This window comes from Thunnus albacares, chromosome 11 (assembly GCF_914725855.1).
Source record: "Thunnus albacares chromosome 11, fThuAlb1.1, whole genome shotgun sequence".
Classification (NCBI taxonomy): domain Eukaryota; kingdom Metazoa; phylum Chordata; class Actinopteri; order Scombriformes; family Scombridae; genus Thunnus; species Thunnus albacares.
The window spans coordinates 31809413-31834817 of record NC_058116.1 but is presented as its reverse complement, the minus strand read 5'-3'; the positions used below and the strand labels follow the sequence as shown (position 1 = coordinate 31834817).

The following is a 25405-nucleotide window of genomic DNA, read 5'->3' as shown; positions in this document are numbered from 1 at the left end:
GGCTGCGTGGATGGAGGTGTTGACTGATGATACACAAACTGCAGAGGGTCCAAGGTATCTGGGATGGTCTCCTGGATGTGGGTCAGGACTATTCCCTCAAAACACCTCAACACGATTGGGGTGAGTATAACGGGACAATAGTCATTTAAACAGATCACAATGCTTTTCTTTGGGAGGGGCACAATGGTGGTGGACTTGAAGCAGGCAGGCACAGAAGCTTGCATGTCCGGGGATGTTGTCTGGGCACGCTGTCTTCCATGCGTTTATTGTTCTCTGAGCCTTATGCATACCTGCTGATGACACATTGAGCGATGTGCTCTGTGTGCACTCCCAGGCCAAAATCCCTCTCTGTCAGTCGGTGTTGAGGGTCTCGAAGCAAGCGTAGCGAAAGTTACCCTATACTGTATATGTGTTAATTGCCATTTTATAGAAAAATCCATGTATTAGTTAAGTAGGTATGGTCATATGTATGTATATATTTGGCAGCAGGGCCTTGAGGGGAACACTTTGATAGTCATATGGACATCATGGTCATAATGTGGAAGAGAGAGCTCTGTAAAACTTTGTCTAGGTCTGTTAGAACGAATCTGTAAACAACTAAAGGTGCCTCCCAAGGGCATCAAGGCCGTCAATATATACTAGTGACTTTCCTTTGTTTCTTGAGAATTCTCCAAGGAGACTCTGCGTACTCTCTGTGTCTGTTGCTTGTGTTTGAATTAAAGAGACGCTTGACTTCAACCAACCTCAGTCTATTTGATAATTTTATCTATCACCATTATACTTCATCAGCCAGCATTTCCTCGTTGTTAAACCTTGTCCTGTGACTTGTATTAAACTGTAATTTGTGCAACAACGTTTGTCGTTAAATCTTCTTGTAACTCACCTTATTTACTGTGAACTTTGAATTATTTTGATTCACTTAACATGTTTTACACTATTTTGTTATTTTGTTTTCAGCCTGACGGGCATATTGGATCTTTTAGTGTTGTTTGTAGACACCAAAAGAATTATAATTCTTCTTTTACACCGTCCTTCCAAAAAAGAAGATATTAAGTGTTGGAATCAGAATACATCATCTTTAATTCTTTATGCATTCCCTCTTTCATTTATTTATTGCTAAAGGAGTTTCACCACCTCAGGCCAAGTCGAGGGGAGGGTAATGAGGGAGTGTATTTCTTTTGAAAAACAGGATACGTAAGGTTCAGATGCATAAAGAATGAACAGTAAACAGGGCCATACAGTGCATATCTGCTGGGTCCATCAACAGACTGAACTATGAATCAGATATCAAAAGTGTAACTACGACAACATCTCCACAGAAAGGCAGACTTCAGCCTTTTGGATGATCTCTTTGCGATGAGCTCACACCTGTGTCCTGTGACCTCACCTGGTTGAAGTCATTGTTGAACAGGCGAGTCAGCAGCTCTCTGCGGAGCTTCTCCTCACATTGAGCTGCTTCATTCAGCCATGAGACACAGAGAGAGTCCAGAGAGAGAAGACGAGCCTCCAGCTGCTCCACTCTGAAACATGGAGAACCCTGCCAGTGGTAGAAGAATTTAGATCCATTAGTCAAGTAAAAAAGTACCAGTACACTCATGTAAAAGTATATGTACAAGCCAAAATCAAATTCCTATTTAAGTACTAGCACACAAATATTATCAGGTAGTTAAACTATCAGCAGTAAGAGAAATCATTAGATTATTAATAGTGAAGCATCAGTGTTAGAGCAGCATGTTACTGTTGGAGGTGGAGCTAGTTTCAACTACTTTCTATTCAGTTAACTAGTTCAGTTCAGTGGTTCCCAACCTAGGGGTCGGGCCCCTCCAAAGGGTCAGCAGATAAATCTGAGGGGTGGTGAGATGATTAATGGGAGAGGAAAGAAGAAAAAACAAAGTTCTGATACACAAATCTGTTTTCAGTTTTTGGACTTTTTCTCTAATCTTTGATTTTTGCTGAAATATTGGATCATTTGAACATTTATTGAAATGAAAGCATGTGAGAAGTTTAGAGGGAAAAATCACTATTTGGTGGAGCTATTAACAACTCATAGACATCTGAAACATGACAAGGAGACAAAACTACGTACTGGTTTTATACAAGTTACACAAACACACACAGATTTTACACGAGAGACACAACTACACACTGATTTACTCATGTACAAGTGCCTCATAATCGTACAAGTACAGAAACTGAGTAATTGTACTGTCTCCACCACTGAACTATACACACAGAGTTAAGTTCAGCTCAGTTCTCTAAACCATGTGTGTGTGTGTGTGTGTGTGTGTGTGTGTGTGTGTGTGTGTGTGTGTGTGTGTGTGTATTTGTACACTGTTGGTGATGGCGGTGCAGATATCTGTCTTCAGTGTTGAAACCGTGTTAAAAAGATTCTGGATCTGCTGTTGGTCCTCTCTCAGCTTGACCTCACTGGCTCCACATAAACCAGTTGAACTCTTTAAAAGGCCTGCAGGGTCTGACTGGAGCAGCGCCTCTAGCTGGACACACAGAAAACAAAATTAATAATGGCCAACTTTTTATTTCTATGACACGTTCTAAAGAAGTCAAGTACTGTTCTGAACAGTTTGTCTTATTGTCAGTTTCTCAGAATTGTTTTTTTCAATTTGTATGGATGCCGCTTGATGAATGGTTGTGTAACCACATCAGATCCGTAGTAAGAGAGTCAATCTTAATCTTTTCTTTAGGGTCAAAACATCCTGCTTAGGTCTGCAACTAGCAATTTGTAGATTATTTTCTGGATTAATCGTTTGGCCAGTTAAAAAATTGTTAAAAATATGCAGTTTATCAATGGTGATGCCTTCAATTTGACCAACTGTCCAGAATCTTAAGATATTCAATTGACTGTTATACATGTCAAAGAAAAACAGCAAATGCTCACATTTAAGAAGGTGGAAGATTTTTTTTTTGCTTGAAAAATGACTGAAATGTTTAATCAGTTATAGAAATGGTTGCAGATTAATTTTCTATCAAATAACCAATCAAATAATCAACTAATCAATGCAGCTCTAATCCTGCTTTCTAAATTTGACTTAGATTGAAATAAAGAAATATGTACTTAGGTACAAAAATATATCCTATCTCAAACCTGTTGTATCATCTGACTGCTCAAGTATGTTGATGGACTTCTTTTCAGTGTTGTCGACATGATCTGAGATCAAAGCTATTATAGGGCTTTGGTGAATATAATATGACCATAACTGACAGAACCAATGAGCTAGCCAGAGCTACAAGATCAAAGCCAAAGTTGAAATAAACAGTGATTATCTTTTAAACCTCACCTCTTCCAGGATAAAGAACAGAAATATTACATCAGGATGGGGATCTGACAAAAAAAGCTTCAGCTTTTAAGTGTCTCTATTCCACCAGAGAGAAAGAATCAGCCAGCTCTGTGTCCTGACTGTTAGATCTTAGCAAGTCATTGTAAGGTAGGTAAGGTAGGTAGACAGAACTTGCCTCCTGCTCCACTCACCTGTTTGGCTGTGAGGTGGAAATTGCTAGCCAGGCTCAGGATTGACTCGCTCTGCTGGATCTTCTCCTTCACTCGCTGATGGAGCTTCAGCAGCTCTGATACATCCTCCTCCTTCAGCTCCAGCCTGTGCTGGACTCTTTTTAGAGTCTCCCAGTGCTTCACCATGAACTCTGCTTCAGCATCTAGTTGCTGGAGAAAGAAAGAGAGTATGTCTGATCGTTTCAGAAGAAATGTCCCTCTGAAAATACATCAAGACCCCAAATAGAAATGGGCAAAGCTTTTAGTTTTAAAGCTAAAATGCTTGAAAAACAAGAATATGAGTCTATAGCCAGTCCATACTTGTGGCTCGGTGAGGCTGTACTTAAGCCAGCACGCTACTATATTCATAGTAACCAGTAAGTATTAGTATGCTAATGTTGGGCCTCATACTCCATGAGACAAAGGCAGGCCTGCATGCAAGTTCCAAAGCCTGATAGCCAGAAAGGGCACCCAGTGAAACAATGGGAGTCCATTTCGGACTCCATATCCCAACATGCACTGTTCAGTTCACACCTAAGTGCGAAACTGCGACATCACCGCCCCTTTTAAAACTGAAGGCACCCAGAACAACATGCCTTCCATTGTGACTGAGCTGGGGGAAGCTTCGCCGCCTCCGTGAGCCGGTTTACTGACGGAGGTAACCCAGTGCATGTGCTTTTCCCCCACTGTCTGGAAGACTCCCCTCGCCGGACGAGATGAGACATCGCTCCATGTTCAATCGAACACAAGAACCAGTTATCGTCTTCCCTTCAGGAAGACGCAGATAACTTCTCTGCCCCGTTCTTCATCAACTGAGTCGACTCTGCTGTTTCCTCCGCAGCGCCACCAAGGATCAGCTGCCGTGAAACCCACCGACAGTGCGAGGATGGTCCCGTCAGCATCCGAGCCGAGGACCTGAGCCAGACTCAAAGACGGGCTCAAACACATACCCTGCTTGCTTTCTGAAACGACCAAGTAAGAGGTTTAAGTCTGGGCAGATACAGTGTTAGTTTGTGTGTTTATTTTCAGCCTCAGTGCTGTTAAAATTTTATAAACTAGGCACAAATTTGAAAATAATCTAAAATTCTCAAAGCTCAGTAAATTGTATTTCTCCAGTACCCTACAATGATGGAAATGCATTGGCTTTTTGTCCAGAGTTTTTAGAGTTTGTTTGTATAAGGACTCAAGAGGTCTTATGGCTGTTTCTCCAGCCTGCCCCGAACATGTGATGCAATAAGACATATTGGACAGAATCATAGCTGCATAAATATCTTGGCTGCATCCAAAGACAGACAGTTTCTAATATGTCTAAAATTTGCTAAGTTGTACTTTATGGTTTTAACTGTTTTTTTAAACATGTTTCTTAAAGTTCAAATTTGGATCCAGTGTCACACCAAGATATTCAAAATCAGTGACTATGTCAATCCTTTCACCTTTGATGAAAATCAGCATTAGGAGGTTGTACCATCGTTTTAGAGAAAAACATACCTCTTGTCTTGTTTACAGTCAGACTCAGACATGATTGATCAAGCCAATGTGTGATCCTTTCAAATGCAATTGTTAGCTTAGCAGCTGCTAACTCAGCTGTTTTTGCATGTGTGTACACAACAGTGTCATCTGCATACATTTGTAGTTCTACATCATGACAGTGTTGAGGGAGATCATTAATATATAGGCTAAATAATAGGGGACCTAACACTGACCCTTGTGGAACACCCATTGTGCACTTCATATTACTGGACAGTGTGTCACCAACTTTAACACATTATCTCTTATTAGATAAATATGAAGACATCCATGCCAGTGCTCTAGATGAGAAGTTAAATTTAGAGAGTTTCAATATTAAAACATCATGATTGACTGTGTTGAATGCTTTACACAGATCTAAAAATACAGCACCAACTACTCCTCCTTTGTCAAGTCTTGATTTAATTTGCTCTATTAAGTATAATGATGTAGACCAAAATTGCTTGTGTTAAGAAATATTTGTCAGTTGTTCAATGACAACTTTCTAATCATCCTTTGAGAGTACTGGCAGTATACTTATTGGTCTGTTACTGGCTTTAAGGCGGTCTCCAGATTTAAAAATAGGCATGACAATAGCACATTTCCAGTTATCATAAAGGAGCTGTATTTAAAAGACAAGTTAATTAAATGAGCAATGGGGGGAAAGCATCTCTACTTTTGGAGCGTTTTAAGGAGCTGATGATGTTGTTTACTTGTAACTCATTAGTCTCTAATAGCTCTAAAACCTGGCCGGTAGCGTCTATAAACTGGGATGAGCTGTCCAGACAAGGTGTAAGTATAGTGAAACAGGGTTGGGCGAGGACTGGAGAAAGTACAGGCGTTGGCTCGCCACTGGCGGTTTCCCCTTTTTACTTAGCAGGCAGCAGCAGCAGTGCATGAGTGCGGAGCAGCGGTGGAAGGGACGAGGCAGCTATGGAGCTGGAAGTGGACTGCAGAGGGAGGCTGGTCAGTGGAGCGGTTGGACGAATGGATGTAGCGACGGACTGGTAAGGGGCTGTATTGTAAAAAGAGAGACTTAATTCCTTTTTACCCCATGTTTATTGATCTTTTTATTAATTTTATCATTTTACACAAGGCCTTGGTTCTAGATTACTAGTTTTAAGTACCTTGCATTGTGCATTCTTATCTAATGAGCAATTTGTGAATAAATTATTCAATTCGAGTCATATACATATACGCATTTTTTGCTTCTTTTGGCACATTTTTTATCCAATCTTCACCAAATTTGGTACATACCACATTTAGATGACCCTGAGCAGAGCTTTTATGTTTGTTTTATGGAATCACTTACTGTTTGTCTGTAATTGGTTACCAAACCTTTGAAGGAGTGGCTTGATACATTTAACGAGCCATGACTCTTCAATGCTAATTCGGATTGACACCAAATTTGGGAATCTTGTACATACAATGACAGTGCACCATTGTGTAAAATTTGATACTATTCTACCCACAGGGGGGCGCTACTGTAATATTATAACATGATATTTCTACAGTTCTGTTGTCTTTAATGAAATGAAACTTGGTACACAAGTTCTCCATGTCAATGGGCACAACACATTGAAACATGGTGCCACCTTGTGGCCATTAGTGAAACACGACCATACTACTTATCAAGTTCCATATTTCTTAAATATAATATTCCATATTGACTAAATTCAGCAGAGTTGCACAGATGTAGATGCTGAACAAGATTGTAGCATATGACACAATTTCACCTGTAGGTGGTGCAACAAGACTTTAAAAAATTCCTGCCAGAGCAGAAACAACGGCAGCAACTGGCATCAGCGCAAGCAACAGGTAGCAGCTGCCAGCAGCAGCAGCAGCAGCTAGCAGTTTGCAGCTCTCACACGCAATTTCTTTACAAATTGCAGAATTTTCTAGTTCTTTAGAGATTTTATACTTAGACCACTATAGAGATGCCGCAGTACCAAGATATCTTTATGCAACCACTCTTTACAACAAAATGAAGAATTACCAATTCATAAACAGGGATTATACTTTATACTCACAATACTGCATATTCAAGAAAGGGTCAAACTCGAGAATTTTTGCTGTCTTCTTCCATACTCTGTGTGCCTCAGTCCCTGTTTCCCTAACAGTGAAACCTGACCCAGTAGACCCAACAGTCCAAAGGTCCCACTGTTCCCAGCAGTCCAAATCAGAGTCTAAAAGTTGCAATGATCTCAAGGTCCCAGCAGTCATAACAGCCCCACCTGTCCAAATGCTCTAAACAGTGCCTGTTATAAAAAAAAATCCTGAAAGTCCTCAAACTCAAACCAGCAGTTCAAAATCACAATGCTAAGACTCACAATAAAATGTGGTTTGGCCTGGCTGAAGCGCTCCAGCAGCCTCGAGGTCTGCAGGTCTGAACCCAGATCCATCAGAGTGCAGGAGTCCAGCAGCTCCGAGACACAGTTCAGGTCCTGCCGGGTCTGAAAACACATAGCATCATTATACATATTCCACATGTGTAATATATCACCATCTGCATACATGCTGGAGTTCATATAGTAAGAACAGTTGGGCTGTTGTGGAAACAGCTTTATTGAAATATTAACATACAGTACCAGTCAAAAGTTTGGACACACTTTCTCATTCAAGTGAATGGGAAGGTGTGTCCAAACTTTTGACTGGTATGGTACATGATTTGTAATACAGAGTAATACAGTAATACACCAACATCAGCTATTCACATTCATTCATTAAATAAACATTACCTGTGTAGAGTCTGAATCTTTAATTAATCATAAAAACACTCTTGTAACTATATCTTTCTTCATAAAGCCAAAAAACCTTTTTTTCTCTTCTTTTGCATTTCAAGTATGTCTCAGCTTCTTCAGGAAACATATACATCTGCACAGTCGCATGTCTCCAATAAAATCACCAAATAGGCAATATTATATTTAAACATATTCCGCAGGCTACAACTGTTTTTATTGCTGCTCTTTCGTTAATTAATGGATTTAAACTGTCTATTTGTGTCTTCTCCTGTGACAGCCAGGAGAAGACCTGTAATCAAATAATAAAACAGGAGTTTTCATGTGTTTGTTTTTTAAACTGTTAATAATTTCTACATATTGATAGTTGACTTCTTCATATTTGACAGTTGAGGTGATTTGTAATTGTTGTCTCCTCAAAATGATCCTGGAGTGGAAAATTGCGAGAGGAAATGAATGTACGCAAGAGATGCTGAAGGACTGTTAAGTTTTTGTGAAGGGTGGAACAGCTGAACCTCAGTCATGAAGTGCCTCTGTTTACTTGTTCTAATTCTGTTTCACATGATATGGTGCAATGATTTGCAGTAGTATTTAATTGAAATTAAAACCTGTGTGCTGTTTGCTGAAGAGAGTTTTTTCAAAAAAGCAATAATAATGATCTTGAGCACAGCCATCGTTTCTTGCAGCAATACATTGAAATCCTATCAAAAATTCTTGACCACCTGCTGCAGAATCAGGTAAGGCAGTAAAACTTCTTGATAACAGGCGTATCATTTGAGCTAGCTGTATTGGAGCAGGAAAATATCTAACTCGCTCTTTTGTTAACCCATGTATCATTTGTTCTTTTCATACTGGGAATCCAAAATTGAAAAATGAAAAAAACTATCCATTATTTCATTGTTCATTTATGAATCCAACACAAAAAACCTAATAGTGGCTTGTTTTTCATACTTTGATTTTATGCTCAAGTCAAAAATAGGAAACGAAAAAATGGGCCATGGACCAAATTTGATTTTGATATTAAATGCGTCTGATTTGTGTGACCATGAAGTTACTGACAGTAGTAACAGTAGTAGTAGCAGTAACTCAGTCTCTCTCGTGTACTAAACAGCAATTCAACGTGTCTTGTACAGTAACTTGTCCTTTTTCTCACATGTATTGCTGTTTCCTCTCACAATTTTTGCTTGTCTTTTGTCTGGTTTGGCGCCTCATATGGAGGAGGTAAGACGCGAGGAAGAGATGTGAGTGAGGGAAGCAAGGAGCCACATTAGTCAAATGGAAAGCTCCTAGAGTGTAGTCATTACCTTGAGCAGTCTCTCCTGGTATTTCCTGCAGTTCTTCATGTCGTCTTGTTGCTGCTGGATCTTGATTTGCTGGTAACTCCGCAGATCGTTCACCTCCTGTTTGGTTTGGCTGAGTCGCTCCACTGTCTGCTGAACCACCGACACCATACACTGTAGGTTTAAGGCCGCCCCTGACACCTGATACACACATACACACACACTGATATCACTCTTGATATTACACTTTTCAAAGTCTAGATTTAAATTCAAACTCTTGTACTGTTCTATTGACTGTAATTGAGAAGATAATGTCAGGTCATGCCATGCCATTTCATCTAATCTCATGTCATCTTTTATTTCATTTGAACGAATTTCTTTTTATCTCAAGTTGTTTCATCTAATCTCGTTATGTAATCACAAAATTTATGTAATTTTATCTCATTTGTCCAATCTAATGTCATATAATTTCATGCCATGTTATCAGATCTAATCTCATATAATTTCCTCTCATGTTATGTCATTTCATGTAATCTAATTCCATGTCATGTTATGCCATGTCATGTCATCTAATCTCACATCTGATTATTTTCTGACATTTCATGTGATGTCACCTAATTTCATCTAATTTCATCTTGTTTATCTAAACTCATTTTATTTGAGCTCATCTCATATCGGTCTTACCCCATGTAATTTCATCTCATTTTGTGTTATGTTGTCTAATCTCATGTCAGCTTATTTTATCCCATGTCATTCTCATTTATATCCCATTTACACCTCGCAGTAAAAGGATATGTCTACGGATTTTCTATAATTTTGTTCTTATCAACAAATCTCATGTTTGGATCCAAACCAACAATGAACTGATCTACTAAGCATTGTGTGTGTATCCAAAGCCTGATATATCTTCTTCCTCTGTGCCGTAGACCTCCGTCGTTGTCCAAAAACTATTAAAAACACTTCATTGAGCCACACCGCTGTCCTCTCATCTCATTAACTGCAAGTTCATCTGAACCCCCGATTGCCAACAAAGTCAGGTTACCGTGCTAACAGTATGGATGTAGTTGTTTCCCAGTTCCTGAGCAGTGAGGACGCTCTGTATCATTTCCTGCCAGTTGGCACTGGTCTGCTTCTTCTTCACTGATGACCTGGAACTGGTAGTTGTCCTGATGTTACTATTGCCAGCTTCCCACTCCTCTTCTTCTTCCTTCTCTGATCCTCTGCTGTAGATCTCCCTCAGTTCTGCCATCTCCTCCTCCACCTGAAGAGCAGAGACAGCTCAGCATCAACTAGCAGCTCACAGACTTCTCTGACAGGCTCTACATGTCACCATAGGGGGCAAATGCTTATTTTGCTCCTGCAGCAGGGCTTTCCTTGTAACACTTTGCAAGAATTTTTTTTGTGAATATACCATGAGGCTACACATCATTAAAAAGGTGACAGTGGAACTATATTTTACGGGCTGTTTAGTTGTAGCAATAATTTGAAAAACCCCAGGAAGCAGAAAGCAAAACTGGTGGATCAACTTGTCGAATCTACCTGAAGTCTTACCAATAGTGGATCTAAAAATATCCCGTTTGTCCTGAGGGGAGTGCTAGAGGAAAAGTCATGGGGTCATTAAAATCTACAGGGTTCATCCTCTGGAGAGCAGGAATGAGATAAGGGAATTTTATGGTAATTGACCTGTTAGAGTTTGATATTTTTGTGTGTGCTAGTGGATGTTTTGGCCTGGAGAACATGAATATCCTCTGCAGACTTCATATAAATCTTCCCAGGAGTTGCTGAGATATCTTGCTCTGGATTTAAGTTTTGGACAGGTGAACTAGACTCTGCACTGATGTACATTTTCAGATTTCTTCTCTAATGGGACAATAGAAGAGACTCTGACCTGCTGTGCTGTCCTGAGGAAAGTGACATAGGGTTTCAGCAGCTGCAGGTTTGAGTCGATCTTCCGGTTCAGAGTCTGCAGCTCCTCCAGAACCAGATCAACCCGACCAGCAAGTTCAGGACTCAAACAACCAGTTGGGTCCTTAGCCGGCAGATTGGGCTGAGTGGTGCTGGTTCTGGTCCATTTGCCTGTGCTGCCTCTCTTCAGCTGCTCTGTCAGGGTCTTCAGGAGGGACGGCTGTCTGCTGGTTTCACTGGGAGGTTGAGAACTAGTTTTGCTGGTCACATCTGTGTGCAGAGTTCTGATCTGATCCACGATCTGCTTCATGTTCTCTGCATTGCGACCTGCAGCCTGGAGAGACAATCACAAGGAAAATTATTTCTCCAGCAGCATCAGAAATACGTCTGGTCTGGACTTTAATCTGGACCTTTAAAGTTGAACAGAAATTTTAAATTTGCCACATCTTGTCCAAGGAAATAACTAAAATTCTACTGCAGCTATTGTTCATAATTTTACATTTTTCAAACAAGGATTAAACAGTTATTGGAGATATCTATGGAAAGAGTGTCTAACCATCAGGCCTGGGTGGGGGTTTCCCAAGATAGTGTTTGATTGACATTTTATAGTGTTTATGACATTATATTTATCAATGAATCCTGATGAAACCAATCAGTTAAACAAACTCCAAGCATGCCTTAAGGACATAAAGACTTGGATGACCTGCAATTTTCTACTATTAAACTCAGATAAAACTGAAGTTATTGTGCTTGGCCCTAAACACCTTAGAAACACATTATCTAATGATATAGCTACTCTGGGTGGCATTACCCTGGCCTTCAGCACCACTGTAAGGAATCTGGGAGTTATCTTTGATCAGGATATGTCCTTTAACTCCCACATAAATCAAATTTCAAGGACTGCCTTTTTTCACTTACGTAATATCGAAAATATTAAAATCAGGCACATCCTGTCCCAAAAAGATGCAGAAAAACTAGTCCACGCATTTGTTACTTCTAGGCTGGATTATTGCAATTCCTTATTACCAGGCTGCAATAACAAGTCTCTAAAGACTCTCCAGCTGGTCCAGAATGCAGCTGCATGTGCTCTGACAAAAACTAGAAAAAGAGACCACATTTCTCCCATTTTAGCTTCACTACATTGGCTTCCTGTAAAATCTAGAATAGAATTTAAAATCCTTCTCCTAATTTACAAAGCCCTTAATGGTCAGGCACCGTCATATCTTGAAGAGCTCATAGTACCGTATTATCCCACTAGAACACTGCGCTCCCAGTATGCAGGCTTACTGGTGGTTCCTACAGTCTTTAAAAGTAGAATGGGAGGCAGAGCCTTCAGCTATCAGGCTCCTCTCCTGTGGAACCATCTACCAGATTCAGTCCGGGGTGCAGACACCCTCTCTATGTTTAAGAGTAGGCTTAAAACTTTCCTTTTTGATAAAGCTTATAGTTAGGGCCGACCAGGCTCGCCTTGGATCACCCTTAGTTATGCTGCTATAGGCCTAGACTGCTGGGGGACTTCCCATGATGCACTGAGCTCCTCTCTCCTCCTCCTCCTCTCCATCTGTATCATTCATGTAACATCAATGCATGTCACTAACTTTGCTTCTTCCCCGGAGTTTTTTGTGCTCTCTCATCTCGCAGGAAACCCTGGGTTCCGGGCTGAGCCTTCACGGTCCTTCACAGTCCTGTTGGCATCCTTCCCTGGCTGTTGCTGTTGCTGCTGTTGTTATTGTTATGATTGTTGTTCTTCTGTGTGCCCCCCCCCCTTCTTTCTCTCTCTCAACCCAACCAGTCAAAGCAGATGGCTGCCCACCAAGAACCGGGTTCTGCTTGAGGTTTCTACCCGTTAAAGGGGAGTTTTTCCTTATCGCTGTCGCCAAGTGCTGCTCATGGGGGAATTGTTGGGTCTCTGTAAATTAAAGAGTACTGTCTTGACCTCCTCTATGTTAAAAGTGCCCTGAGATGACTTTTGTTGTGATTTGGCACTATATAAATAAAAATTGATTGATTGATTGATTAAGAGCTGGTGTTGCTAGATGCCCCAACCCTACATACTGGAGCACATCATAGCCCTGTAGCCTATGAATGCTGATACAAGAAGGTCTTCCCCTTTTGAACAAGTCATAATAGTGTTGGTTATGTGCTGTTATTTACCGAATTCAGACATCTGTCACTTTACAACAATACAACAGTAAGGTGTAAATGCAGTGCAGTGGCTTTTGATCTGCTTCCAAGAAAACTGTGTGAGTTGACTGTGTGATATGTTAGTTATGTTATTTATTGTGTCCAGTCTACATGTGCTTTGTGGACTTGGAAAAGGCTTACGACCGTGTCCCTTGGGATACCTTGTGAGGGGTGCTGCAGGAGTGTGAGGTACTGGGTCCATTGCTGTGATCCATTTGGTCCTTATATAACTGGAGTGACAGCTGTGTCCACATACTTGGCAGGAAGTCAGTGACGCCTTCAGTGATCTTGGGCTCCACCAGGGCTGAACCTTGTCACTGATTGGGTTTGTGATTTTGATCAATCGCAAGGCGCAGTCAGGGGGAGGAGAGTGTCCGGTTTGGTGACCTCATGATGCCTCTCTGGTTATTGCAGATGATGTGGTTCTGCTGGCTTACACCAGGACCTCCAGCAAGTGCTGGAGAGGGTTGCAGCCGAATGTGAAGCTATGGGATGAGAGTCAGCACTTCCAAGTCAGAAAATGATGGCTTGCTCCCTCCAGGTTGGGAGTGAGTTGCTGCACCAAGTGAAGAAGTTCAAGTATCTAGAGGTCTTATGCATAGTGAGGGTGAGATGGAGCAGGAAGTTGAAAGGAGGATTGGTGCAGCCTCAGCAGTAATGCAGGCATTGTACTGGACCATTGGTGGTGTAGAAGGAGCTGAGCTGGAAGGCGAAAACTATCAATTTAGCAGTCGGTCTAAGTTTCAATGCTCAACTATGGTCACAAGCTTTTGGTAGTGACTGAAAGAATGAGATTGTAGGTCGATGCAATGAGTTTTCTCTGCAGGGTGTCTGGGCTCAGCCTTAGAGACAGGGGGAAGAGCTTGAAGATCCGGAGAAAGCTCAGAGTAGAGCCGCTGCTCCTTCGTGTTGGGAAGAACCAGCTGAGGTGGTTTTGGCATCTGGTTAGGATGCCTCCTGGGCGCCTCTCTTTAGAGGTACTCCGGGCACATCCAACTGGTAGGAGACGTCGGGGCAAACCCAGAACACGCTGGAGGGATTACACATATCTTCTGGCCTGGGAACGTCTCGGGATCACCCAGAAGGAGCTGGAGGACATTGCCGGGCAGAGGGATGTCTGAGTTTGCTTACTCAGTCTGCTGCCAGACTGACCTAGTCCCAGATAAGTGGTGGAAAATGGATGGATAGATGTATATGCAAGTCTCCAGCCCACATGGACTTACAAGTCACCAAAAAATACAGTTGTGATGAAACATTCACAGTCAGACATGAACATACCTTTGTCTTCTGTTCCAGGCTTTACAAATAAAAGCAACCATTTCTACAATCTTCCATCCAGAATAACTCATCAGAAATAAGTATATGTGAGATATACTGTATATGATAAGTAGATTTGTCGTCCTTATATTTCAGAAAATGTTGTGTAGATCCACTGCACAAATTTTAGAGCCCTAACGTGTGTGTTTGTGTGTGTGCGTGTGTGTGTGTGTGTACCTTAGCCTGTGTGTGCAGCAGTAGGTGTGTGTTCAGAGTGTCCTCTGCCTCATGGAGTTGCCGTCCTGCTTCATAGCTGTTGGACAACACACTGCTGCTCTGCTGTACCCAGCTCAAGACCTGTAATACACGCACACACACACACACACACACACACACACACACACACACAGAGCACATCATGTGGTTCACTCAGTATTTACATGAAGTATCATTACTTTTGTATTTAATAACAAAATCCTGAACATTGAAATTCAGCTTCTATAAAAGAAGAAAAAGAAAATATTGAAAACCTTGTCCACCAGGTGTTCACATGACAGCAGCAGCTGTTGTCTCTGATTGGTCAGGTCATGGTGAGCACAGTCTTCACTTTGAGTCTCCTTTTGCTCCTCCTCATTTTCCAGCATCCTCTGCTGTCCTGCCACCTGCCCACTACCAAAGGAGAAGAAAGGAGGAGGGTTAAGTGGAACGTACACACAAAGAGGTCATGAAGAAGCTCCTATTTGCCCAAATATCATCAAGAACCTCGATTTATTCTCTGGCTATCTGCTAGCTGATAGCTGTTGTTTTCACTCATCAACATCCCAGCACACAAAGCGCTCCTGGCTACAGGAGCCATTTAGCTCAAACTTGCAGCCTTGTAGTTGGTCAGATAGAGGTTGGATCCTGTTCTCACCACTAACAAATCAAGATCACTTACTCTAGAGGGTCTGTTGTTTTGGTTCGAATTGCTGTGTTCAGATATAAACAAACAAATCGCATCAAGGAGGAAAACCAATTCAATTAAACCACCCTGAACTACGCAGGTTTCAAAATGCTAATAGAGGCTGTCAATCAGCTTGGAAGAAAGTGAATGGACACAGTGGATTCTTGACCCAGGCCATCATTCTTCAGTTCACATCAAGAGGTTGCAGGAATGCATTCTGGAAGCCAATAACAGCACCTATATGTGGGGTCATCTGCTGCAGTTTAAGGAAGATTTCTAAATAGGGGATTGTGAGAGAAGAAACATTCTCTGGCTAGGAGACCAAAAAGCACATAAAGAACATCGGATCCAGAGCTTTCATTCAGGGAAAAAGAGAAATATTACTAAGGGATCATGACATCATCATCATCAGATTTATTGTCTTGTAATGTGACCTGATAGCCAAGTTTCCATCCAAATGTAGGGCAAATTTTAACCAAAATGTCCAGTAAATAATCAAAATGAAATGTAGTGAATACTTTTCTCCATCATCTCCTGAGATAAACAGCTGGTGGCGCTAATTATTCAGTTGGTGCCATTAAACTATTACAGAAGAAGAGGACACAACAAGATAATGTCATTCAAAGAGCGGGAGTCAAAGCTCAAATGATGGAAAACCATGTGGGAAACGTGATGGAAATATGTACGTTACAGTCTCCTCATCGCTCCACACAGATTTGATGTTTTCAGCTCTTCAGTGACATTTAAGTCACATGCTTCATGTACGTCATTATTTATTCACTAAGTCTGTTTACATTTGCTTTTTATCTACACAATTACTTTTACAACACCAAACACTTTTTAAGATATTTCTGGTGTATCCACTCCTCTTTTTGGGTGCAAATTGAAAATTTGGCTAAAAACAGATGGGTGGAAATTGACTTGGTGAGAATATAAAATTCTGGCAAGCAGTTTTGATTTGAACATTTTTCCTACCTTGTAGAAGTTGTGGTAGCTCTCTGCTGTTTGGTCTCTTCCTGCTTCCTGCTCAGTTCAGACACATTGAGTTCTTCAGCCTGAGAGAGACATAACACACTTTAAATAATAAGGACATACAGACAGAATTCTGCCACTGGCAGAGGTGGCACTGGCCCACCCAGCCAAGTTTGATCAAGATACATTTTGTAATAATAAATATATAAAAAAATATATATGGAAATAAATAAATATAAACTTGATTTATTGTTGACTTTTGTGTGTTGAATTTGTCTTCTGATTAAAATAGAAGTCCTAGGAAGTTACAAAAATGCAAGAAAACTCCAAGGCACTCTCTTTAAAAACAATTAAAATGTCTTTATTGTCATGGCCCGGGCATATTAGACTTTTAAGACAAGACTCCAATGCATTCAAGCCTTCGTCAGGGAGTCAAACAGATCTCATGAAACACTTGGCCCTTTTCTAGTGATATTCCACCAATAGGAATCTCCCACTTGGATATGGTGTTGTGGCCTAGGGAGGGTGTAGACATATATGAACTCCAGCACATGGTGGCGTTTTGGCCCACAATATTAATCAAAACTGAATTAAAGAGCAACAACATGAATACAAACAATGGCAATGCTTACAAAAATCAAAAAGATGCTTACAAAAGAGCAGTAAAATCTGGATTGGTCATTCAAGTCCTAAAAGTCAAAATCCACAGTGGGATTATAATTGGTGCCAGCTTGTCTCTGTGTGTGACTGGCTCTTAGAGGTGAGTAATGAGAACCAATGGTGGGGGTCTTTTATCCAAATGGAATTATCAGTTCACACTGGGATGTAAATTGGTCTTCCCATCTTGCTGGCTCTTGTAGCTTGAAGGATCAAAGATGGTTTGGGTCAGTGGTCTGGTTTGGTGACCATACAGAGAGAGGACCACCCAACCTTTTTGTACAGGATGCAATGATGAATGTTATAAGTATCACCAGTAATGAACCTGAGTGCAGAATGGTATACAGCATAAAGGAAAGTTGCAGCCAAAGCATGCCTGTACAAGATGTCACCATAGTCTAAAACTAATAAAAAAAGCTGCCTCAACAACAGTTTTTCTACAATTTAACAAGAAGCAGGATCTATTCCTAAAGAAAAGGCCAACCTTTTGCCTTAGTTTACTCACGAAATTTGATACTTAATTTTTGATATCTTCTCATCAATCCAACCGCCAAGGTATTTGTATATCAAGACTCTTTCAATATTGGTGCCACTTTAAGTTGTGATGATGAATATTTTTGGCTCTGGTGAAAAACATAAATTTGGTTTTGTCTGCGTTTAAGACTTACCTTTAGATATTAAGCACAACTTCTAAATCTGCAAAACAGTGCTGAAGAGATACCACAGTAGACTGTACAGTATCTGCAGCATTGCACCATTGGTTCTCCTTACTCACCTATAAGAGCCAGTCACACACAAGCTGGCACCAATTATAATCCCACTGTGGATTTTGACTTTCAGGACTTGAATGACCAATCCAAGAACTGATCACTGGGCAAACCAGCATAAGGCACAAGACATGATACACAATATGCCATTCTCCAGTGACATACAGACACTCACAGACATTTACCAGAACACACACACACACACACGCACACACACACTCAAAGGGCATGGACCCCTACCGTTTGCAGTCAGATCAAGAAGAACAGAGGACTATAAAGCCATGGACTTACAAATGTCGTTTTAGATTTTGTCTAAGGACAATTATTGTTGTATGTTGATATGTGTGTATATCATATGTGTGTCGTTATGTGCTTTAGTTAGACTTTTATTCCACTGCCTTTAAGCCGAGAAATGTAACACTAACATAGTTCCATCATCCTTGATAACACTAACATCATCTTTAGTACCATTCTGCTTGGTTCACTTTCAGAATGCTAAAGTTACTATCAAAAATGCAAAATTAAGAATCACGCAATTGCTATACTGTAAATACTTTGATAAATGGAGTAACATATTCAGGAGTTGAACCCACCCAGGAGGGGACTGACTCTGCTTCCCCAAAACTCTGCAACCCCTGGGATTGGCTAGGATGCAGGAAAGTTTGCATTTGGCTAGTCTGAAGATGTGACTCAGAGCAACAGGAGGTGAAACTTCAAAAGTCTAGAGTCACGAGTTGAGGATCAAGCCTAGGAGAGCATAAACCAGGAACCCTCTCTTCAAATGGGAACTTTTCAACTCTGGACCGGCTGACTTACTCATCATTACAAGATCCAGACTCCAGCTTCTCACCCCAGCACATCAGATTCCATTCTATGGAAGAAACCACCCCAGGGAGCAAGCAAGTATTAGTACAAAATCTTCATCAACTTGCTTAAACCCTGGTGCTTTCATAATTTGTAATTTCAATTGGCAATTCAGAACTAAGCTGTTGTACCATTGATTTGACTCGCTGCTTCTCAGGTAACAGTCATCTCATCTGTTTATCAGGTCTCTCATACCAGCTACCCAATAGATAACTCTGCATCATGCATTCAAATCATTCACTAGCCATAGCCTTGTGTACCAGTTTCCCTTTCCCTCTTGTGTCCCTCTTGTGTGTTTGTAAAATGTTGTAGTGTTTAGTACTTGTAGGTGTAGTATTACTAATAAATGTGTATGTAATTAAAGTGGACTTGTTTGTGTTTTCCTGTGCTTACATCTTAGTCACTTCACCTTAAAAGACCTATACTCTTACAAAATCATAATTAAGATTAATAACAATCATAATTCTAATTGACCTCTCTTGTGTGGCCAACAGGAGGACTATTTCCCTATTATTATACATATTCTAATATGAGTTATGTTACTGGATGAATAATTTTTAGTTGGAGTTGTGCACAATAATAACTCATAATTCCCCCATAAAATCATAAACCTATTTGAGTGCACAAATGCCTACAGTGCAGCCTTTATAGACTGATGCTCTGTTGGCTTAGCATGTTGGATAGGCAGTGTTTTTCTGTTATTGCCTTTGTGATGCAGAATGTTGCAAAGTAAAATGGTCGCTGTTTTTTCAGTTTGTCTGTTTCTTCTTACTTTTCAGAAGTCAGTTTTTAAAAACTGCAGTACAGACCTCCATCTAATGTCCCAATCTCATTCCTGCTCCTCAGAGGTCGAACCTTTTAGATTTTAACTACTCAATTACTATTCCTGTAGTGCCACCCTCATGACAAACTCTACATGTTAAGCTCCACTATTTGTAAGGTGGGTATATTAGAAAATGGAAAGTAGCATCAAGACAACAGGAAATTGTTCACATTTCTGAATCTGATTATATCTGTTGATTGGTGGGAGGTTTCATTCCTAATCCCAGCTAGCAGCTGGTTACCTCTGATCTGGATCCCAACTGCAGGTTTCCACTCTCATCTGAAGTGGATGTAAGCTTCAGATCTGGTCTGGATCCAGACTGAATGCCTCTGGTCTCCTTCGATCTGGAATCTGTGTGTCCGGTGTCTTCTGATCTAGATTCAGGCTTTGGATCTGATGCGGACACAACCTCCAGCATCTCGTCAACTGTGAGACTCCAGTCCTGCTGTGAAAAAAACCAAACAATTACTGTTGTTAAATATTACTACTACCACTACTAGTACTACTAATACTACTACCACTACTATTACTACTACTACTACTACTACTAATAATAATAATATGAATAATGTCATAAAAAACGGTATCAGTAGTAATCAGTAATCAGTAGTATCAGTAAAAAACAGTTTTCATATCTATGCTGTTGCACAGCTTTATGTTCCTCTAAAACCAGGTGACACTATAAATGTACAGTATACAGTATATATAAGTATAATAATTTTTAATAGTGGCAGATTTTGAGAAGGTTGTTCATGCTTTTATTTATTCTCATTTGGACTGCAGTAATTATTTTTACTTCGGTTTGAGGTTTAAGTCAATCGCTCGCCATAAAAAATGTTGTCACTAGACTTTCACCAAACCGTAGCAAAACAGATCACATCACTCTCATCCTTGCATATTTGCACTGGCTCTCTGTGAGTTTTTAGAAATTATGTTTCTGATCATTTTGACTTTGCATAGTCAAACTCTGAGTTGTTGAAGCTATTGAATTGTTAATACCTTATGAGCCACACATTGCATAAACTTCATGCAAACGAGACTGAAATTTGCCTGGAAACTCCATAGAGATCTGCAAAAAATCTTCTTCTTAATATTCTTAGGTTACAGATCAAACAAAAACAAAATTCTACCTGGCACAAAGTTATACAGGTTGTTTTTGGTTTAAAACAAGCAAGCTACTCACTACTTGTAGGTGCTGATACACTCACAGTGACAAACCAGTAGTGTTTGACGCAATTTGTCTGCACCATTTTCTTTTTTACACTCAGTCTAATCAGGTCTGGTAGGGTCTCTGGTCTGTGTGTCAATATGTCCAATACCTGTGTGGATCCAAATGGATCTGAGTATGCTCAATATCAGCTTTGATTACATGGTGTGTCATAATCACCACAGGAGAAAAAAATGTATTTAATCAGTAGCCTTAAATGACACCGTTTGGAGTTTAACTGACAGATATTAAATTGGTTATAAAATTATGATCTTCTGTTTGTTCCAAAATGTTTTATTGTTTGTGAAGAAGGTGAAAGCAGGACTTTACATCATTTTTATAAATGAGTCTTTGAAGCAATAACAAATTGTGTTTGGACCCTTTACTGAAGTAAAAGTACCAATACAGCAATGTAAAAATACTCCATTACAAGTAAAAGTCCTGCATGAAAAATCCTCCTACAGTACAAGTACATAAGTATTATGAGCTTGATGTAGTTAAAGTATTGCAGTAAAAGTACATAAGTATTATGAGCTTGATGTAGTTAAAGTATCGCAGTAAAAGTACATAAGTATTATGAGCTTGATGTAGTTAAAGTATTGCAGTAAAAGTAGTGGTTTGGTCCCTCTGACTGATATATTATTATATATGACATCATTAGATTATTAATAGTGAAGCATCAGTGTTAGAGCAGCATGTTACTGTTGTAGCTGCTGGAGGTGGAGCTAGTTTACACTACTTTATATACAGTTAGCTAGTTTAGTCCAGTGGTTCCCAACCTAGGGGTCGGGCCCCTCCAAAGGGTCAGCAGATAAATCTGAGGGGTGGTGAGATGATTAATGGGAGAGGAAAGAAGAAAAAACAAAGTTCTGATACACAAATCTGTTTTCAGTTTTTGGACTTTTTCTCTAATCTTTGATTTTTGCTGAAATATTGGATCATTTGAACATTTATTGAAATGAAAGCATGTGAGAAGTTTAGAGGGAAAAATCACTATTTGGTGGAGCTGTTAACAACTCATAGACATGTGAAATGTGACCCCGACTACACACTGCTTTTTGTAAGACGTCAAAAGACAAAAAGGTTGGAAACCACTGGTTTCATCTTTAACAATGTGTTGTATTTTAAAAGCTTGTTATATTATCCATTGTGTCAAATCTTCATCTGAAAAGTAACTAAAGCTGTCAAATAAATGTAGTGGAGTAGAAAGTACAATATTTCCCTCTGAAATGTAGAGAGTAGCATCACATGGAAATACTCAAGTAAAGTATAAATGCCTCAAAACTGAACTTAAGTACAGTACTTGAGTAAATGTACTTAGTTACTTTCCACCACTGTTTCCATGACTTTAAATTATTAAAGGACATTATTAAGATATTTCTGCTCTTTTTGCTTGGAGTTGCTTGTTAATTGATAGATCATCATGCTGCTGTTATTAAAAAAATAATAATTTATGCATGTTGGGTTCAGGTAGGGTTTTCCTGGATCTATTTTGGATCTGCCCAACATTTCTAACCTGTGAGGACCTCTTCTCCTGACTCTGAGCATGTCAGGCTGGCCAAATATGTCGCATCTTTTAAAATCACTTCTTAAAACTCACATTTTATTAGAAAGACTTTTCTTCAATTTAACTTTAACTTAAATCTTGCTTTTATTTTATTATTTGCATTTGTTGTTGTTTACTCTGTTTGTTTTTCGTTGCATCACATGATGTCACAGTGCGTTTGATTGTAACACCGCTCAATGTGTATTAATCATGTATTTAATATTACTGACACTTTTTTATCTTCAGTGTGTCACGATGCTGTAGTGTTGATATAAATATAAATACTGCATGTCTGCCTATTTTTCATATATTTCCTGGTGATGTCTTCCTACTATTGCAGCTCACTGTCTTACTGGTATCTGACCAGTTCAGCTTCAGTCTTCAGCTGGTCAACCATGGAAGAATGATTCTTTCACTGAGTTTCATTCTGCAGCTTGATATCAGAGTTATCATCCAGAACGTTCAGCAGACAGACTATTTTTAAACACAGTCATTGGAGAGGAGAGAATGTAAGTGCAGGCAAGATTTATATTTATAAACTGAACACAAGATGGATGCTGACAGGAAAGACTGATGACTTAAATCAGCTGTTAAACGCAGAGGGTGAGATTTACCATTATTAATCTTAAAATTATAATAATACAGTCTTTAGGATGAGTTATATTATCAATAAAGTAGGCGATGACCTGTTCGAGAAATGAAAAGAAATGTAATAGGACTCACAAAATAAATTGCAACAGCAATTGCGACAAATGGGGAGAGACACAGCAGATGATTCACAAGAATACTGAGGTAAAAACTGTCAAATGCATCAAATAAATGCCTTATCAAACGACAGCCTGTGGTGATTTTACAATATCGTCTTCATGTTCAAGTTGAATGAACACAAGCTGCAGCTCCACACTTCCTGTTCATCTGGTATAAAAATAATCATGTTCATTAAACATTATTGCTCTGTTTTTACTTCCTAAGCAGATTTAGTTACAGTGCTATTTTCATTAGTTCATATATTTTTAGAGGACTGATTCAGCTTAGCTCTCTGAGTATTTTTGTGGTGTGACTGCTGTGTGTCTGCTGTCGTTTAGATTTCTGTAGAATAAAAGTATTGATACACTTTTTCGCCTACCACAACCTTCGTTGGAGCAGAGAGAAGTAAACTGTCCAGCAGGTGGAGCTGTTTCACCGTCAGATTCACTCCTTCATATTTAGCTGATTGTGCAGGATAAAGCGGTCTGGTCAGAGTGGTTCCACATTTTTACATTCAGAAACATGGTTGTGTTTATCATCCACTTTAAAAAAATTTTGTCTGAAATTGACATTTTGTATAATAGAGTTTGTAGTTAAGGGAATTCCTTCTCAACAGAAAATAACTTTGCCTTCACTGTGAGATACTGCATTCAAACAGCAAAACTCCCTGAAAATCCTTTTACTTCACACACATTTCTTTTTGATAATATTGATGATGCACAGTGATGATATCCTTTCACTGCAGGCAGCTCCTTTTTTCAGTAATTGTGTAAACATTTTTTTTAACTATTTTCCACATACTCCCAACTATTTTAATAGGTTTACAAAGGATGATCTACAACTAAAGCTTTAAAATGATTTCTGAACACCATTCCAAAACTCAAACATCTCATCGACCTATTTGACCCCATACTATGACTGAATCTTGCCATCTCTGTGCACTTTCTGTGGGTGTAATGGCAGAACTGAGAAGTGAGAAGCTTTTGAAGCGCCAAAAAGATGTTTTATTATCTTCTGGGCACAAGTTATTAAAATGTATTGTATCATATTATATCATCATATTCATTATATTAAAATATTGTCTTATTTGCACATGATACTCAAATAAAGCAAAACCCCCCCCCCAAAAACCTGTGAGCTAAATGAACTGATATAATGTGAGCTGTCCATGTAAACCTGCTCCCTGCTGTATTTGTCTCTTACTTCTGAACTGGTGTGTCTGGCCTCTTGTTCTCTCTTGCGGCTCATGATGCTGTTCTCCGCCTGTTGGAGCTGCAGCCTGACGGCAAGGTCCGCTCTCCTCCTTCGATCCTGCAGCGTCTCCATCAGCTCCTCCAGCCTCAACGCCACCCCCCTGCTGCACTGGGAACTCTGGGAGCTCTGGGAAGAGAACGCAGCATCAACATCTCTGCACTCGTTCACTCACATTTTTTCCCAGAAAGCAACAGGGGCAAGCTCTATTTCCTACTTCAACAACATATTTCTAACTTTATTTTAAGTGTAAATTTCCAGCAGTGTGGTCAGAAGTGTGCTTTACTGCACCTGCAACACACCCAACAGTGATGTGACAGTGTACTGACACACCATGGAGTACACCTTCACATCACTGCAGCGAGGTGTGAAGAAACCACAGGAGGTCAGTAAAAACAAGATGGTTTAGTTACAGTTTAAACAGGAAAGGACTGAGATTAAAAATATCTTCTAGAGGATCATACATAACATACAACAAAAGCTATGTTTTAATTTTGCCATTTCAATACAGTAAATGAATGTTGTGCATCATTTTGTACAGATGGGAGAAGATATTCAACAAGCCCTGATAGATATCAAACAAACTGTGACTTTGGAAAAAAAACTGCTCTAATTGCATTTGTGTTGAGAAAAGATCGTACAGTTTCCATGACCACAAATCCTGTGATTTTCATCTGTGTGTTACCATTCCTCCGTCTTAGAGTGTGAACAAGATATAGACTGAAAACAAATACCAGATTTACTGAGGCCTTTGCACCTGTTCTTCAGGTGCAGATGGGCAACATTTTTTCAGTGAAGATTAATACATTAAATCCACCACTGAACTGCATCAATGAGTTCTCCTTCACTTGCACATTTGCTCCATTTTCTCAGTAATCTGGCCCAGATTTGTTAGACATTGTGCAGCTGGGACAGTCACCTCCTCCTCGTCCTCATCCTGTAGTACTTCTCCTCTCCTCTGGACGGCTTCAATCCTCTGCAGCTGTCTGAGTTTCTGCAGCAGAACACTGCTGCTGGTTAAAACTTGCAGGGATTTCCCCAGAAGATCTAGAATCAAAACACAAAAACACAACAATGACTGTTGTGTAGATGAAATTCAAAGAAATCTCTCTCTCTCTCTCTCTATACATACACATATATACATATATGTGTGTGTGTGTGTGTGTGTGTGTATGTATGTATATATATGTACATATATGTATATATATATACTACATAGTTTAAACCCGTTTATCCTGTTTAACCTGCAAAAC

The 25405-nt window shown here is 39.8% G+C and overlaps 1 protein-coding gene across 1 annotated transcript in view; it reads right to left on the bottom strand.

Moving 5' to 3' along the window:
- The window catches only part of ccdc141 (coiled-coil domain containing 141), a 64262-nt gene that overhangs the window by 26933 nt on the left and 11924 nt on the right, over window positions 1-25405 (bottom strand). The window contains exons 6-18 of the mRNA XM_044366591.1: window positions 25072-25199; window positions 24105-24281; window positions 19643-19846; window positions 16294-16373; window positions 14906-15044; window positions 14613-14732; window positions 10918-11268; window positions 10072-10290; window positions 9054-9230; window positions 7342-7464; window positions 3488-3676; window positions 2331-2495; window positions 1388-1537 (exon numbers count right to left, since the gene is read on the bottom strand). Of these exons, the coding sequence (XP_044222526.1) occupies window positions 1388-1537; window positions 2331-2495; window positions 3488-3676; window positions 7342-7464; window positions 9054-9230; window positions 10072-10290; window positions 10918-11268; window positions 14613-14732; window positions 14906-15044; window positions 16294-16373; window positions 19643-19846; window positions 24105-24281; window positions 25072-25199 (2222 nt within the window). The remainder of the gene's footprint in view (window positions 1-1387; window positions 1538-2330; window positions 2496-3487; window positions 3677-7341; window positions 7465-9053; window positions 9231-10071; window positions 10291-10917; window positions 11269-14612; window positions 14733-14905; window positions 15045-16293; window positions 16374-19642; window positions 19847-24104; window positions 24282-25071; window positions 25200-25405) is intronic.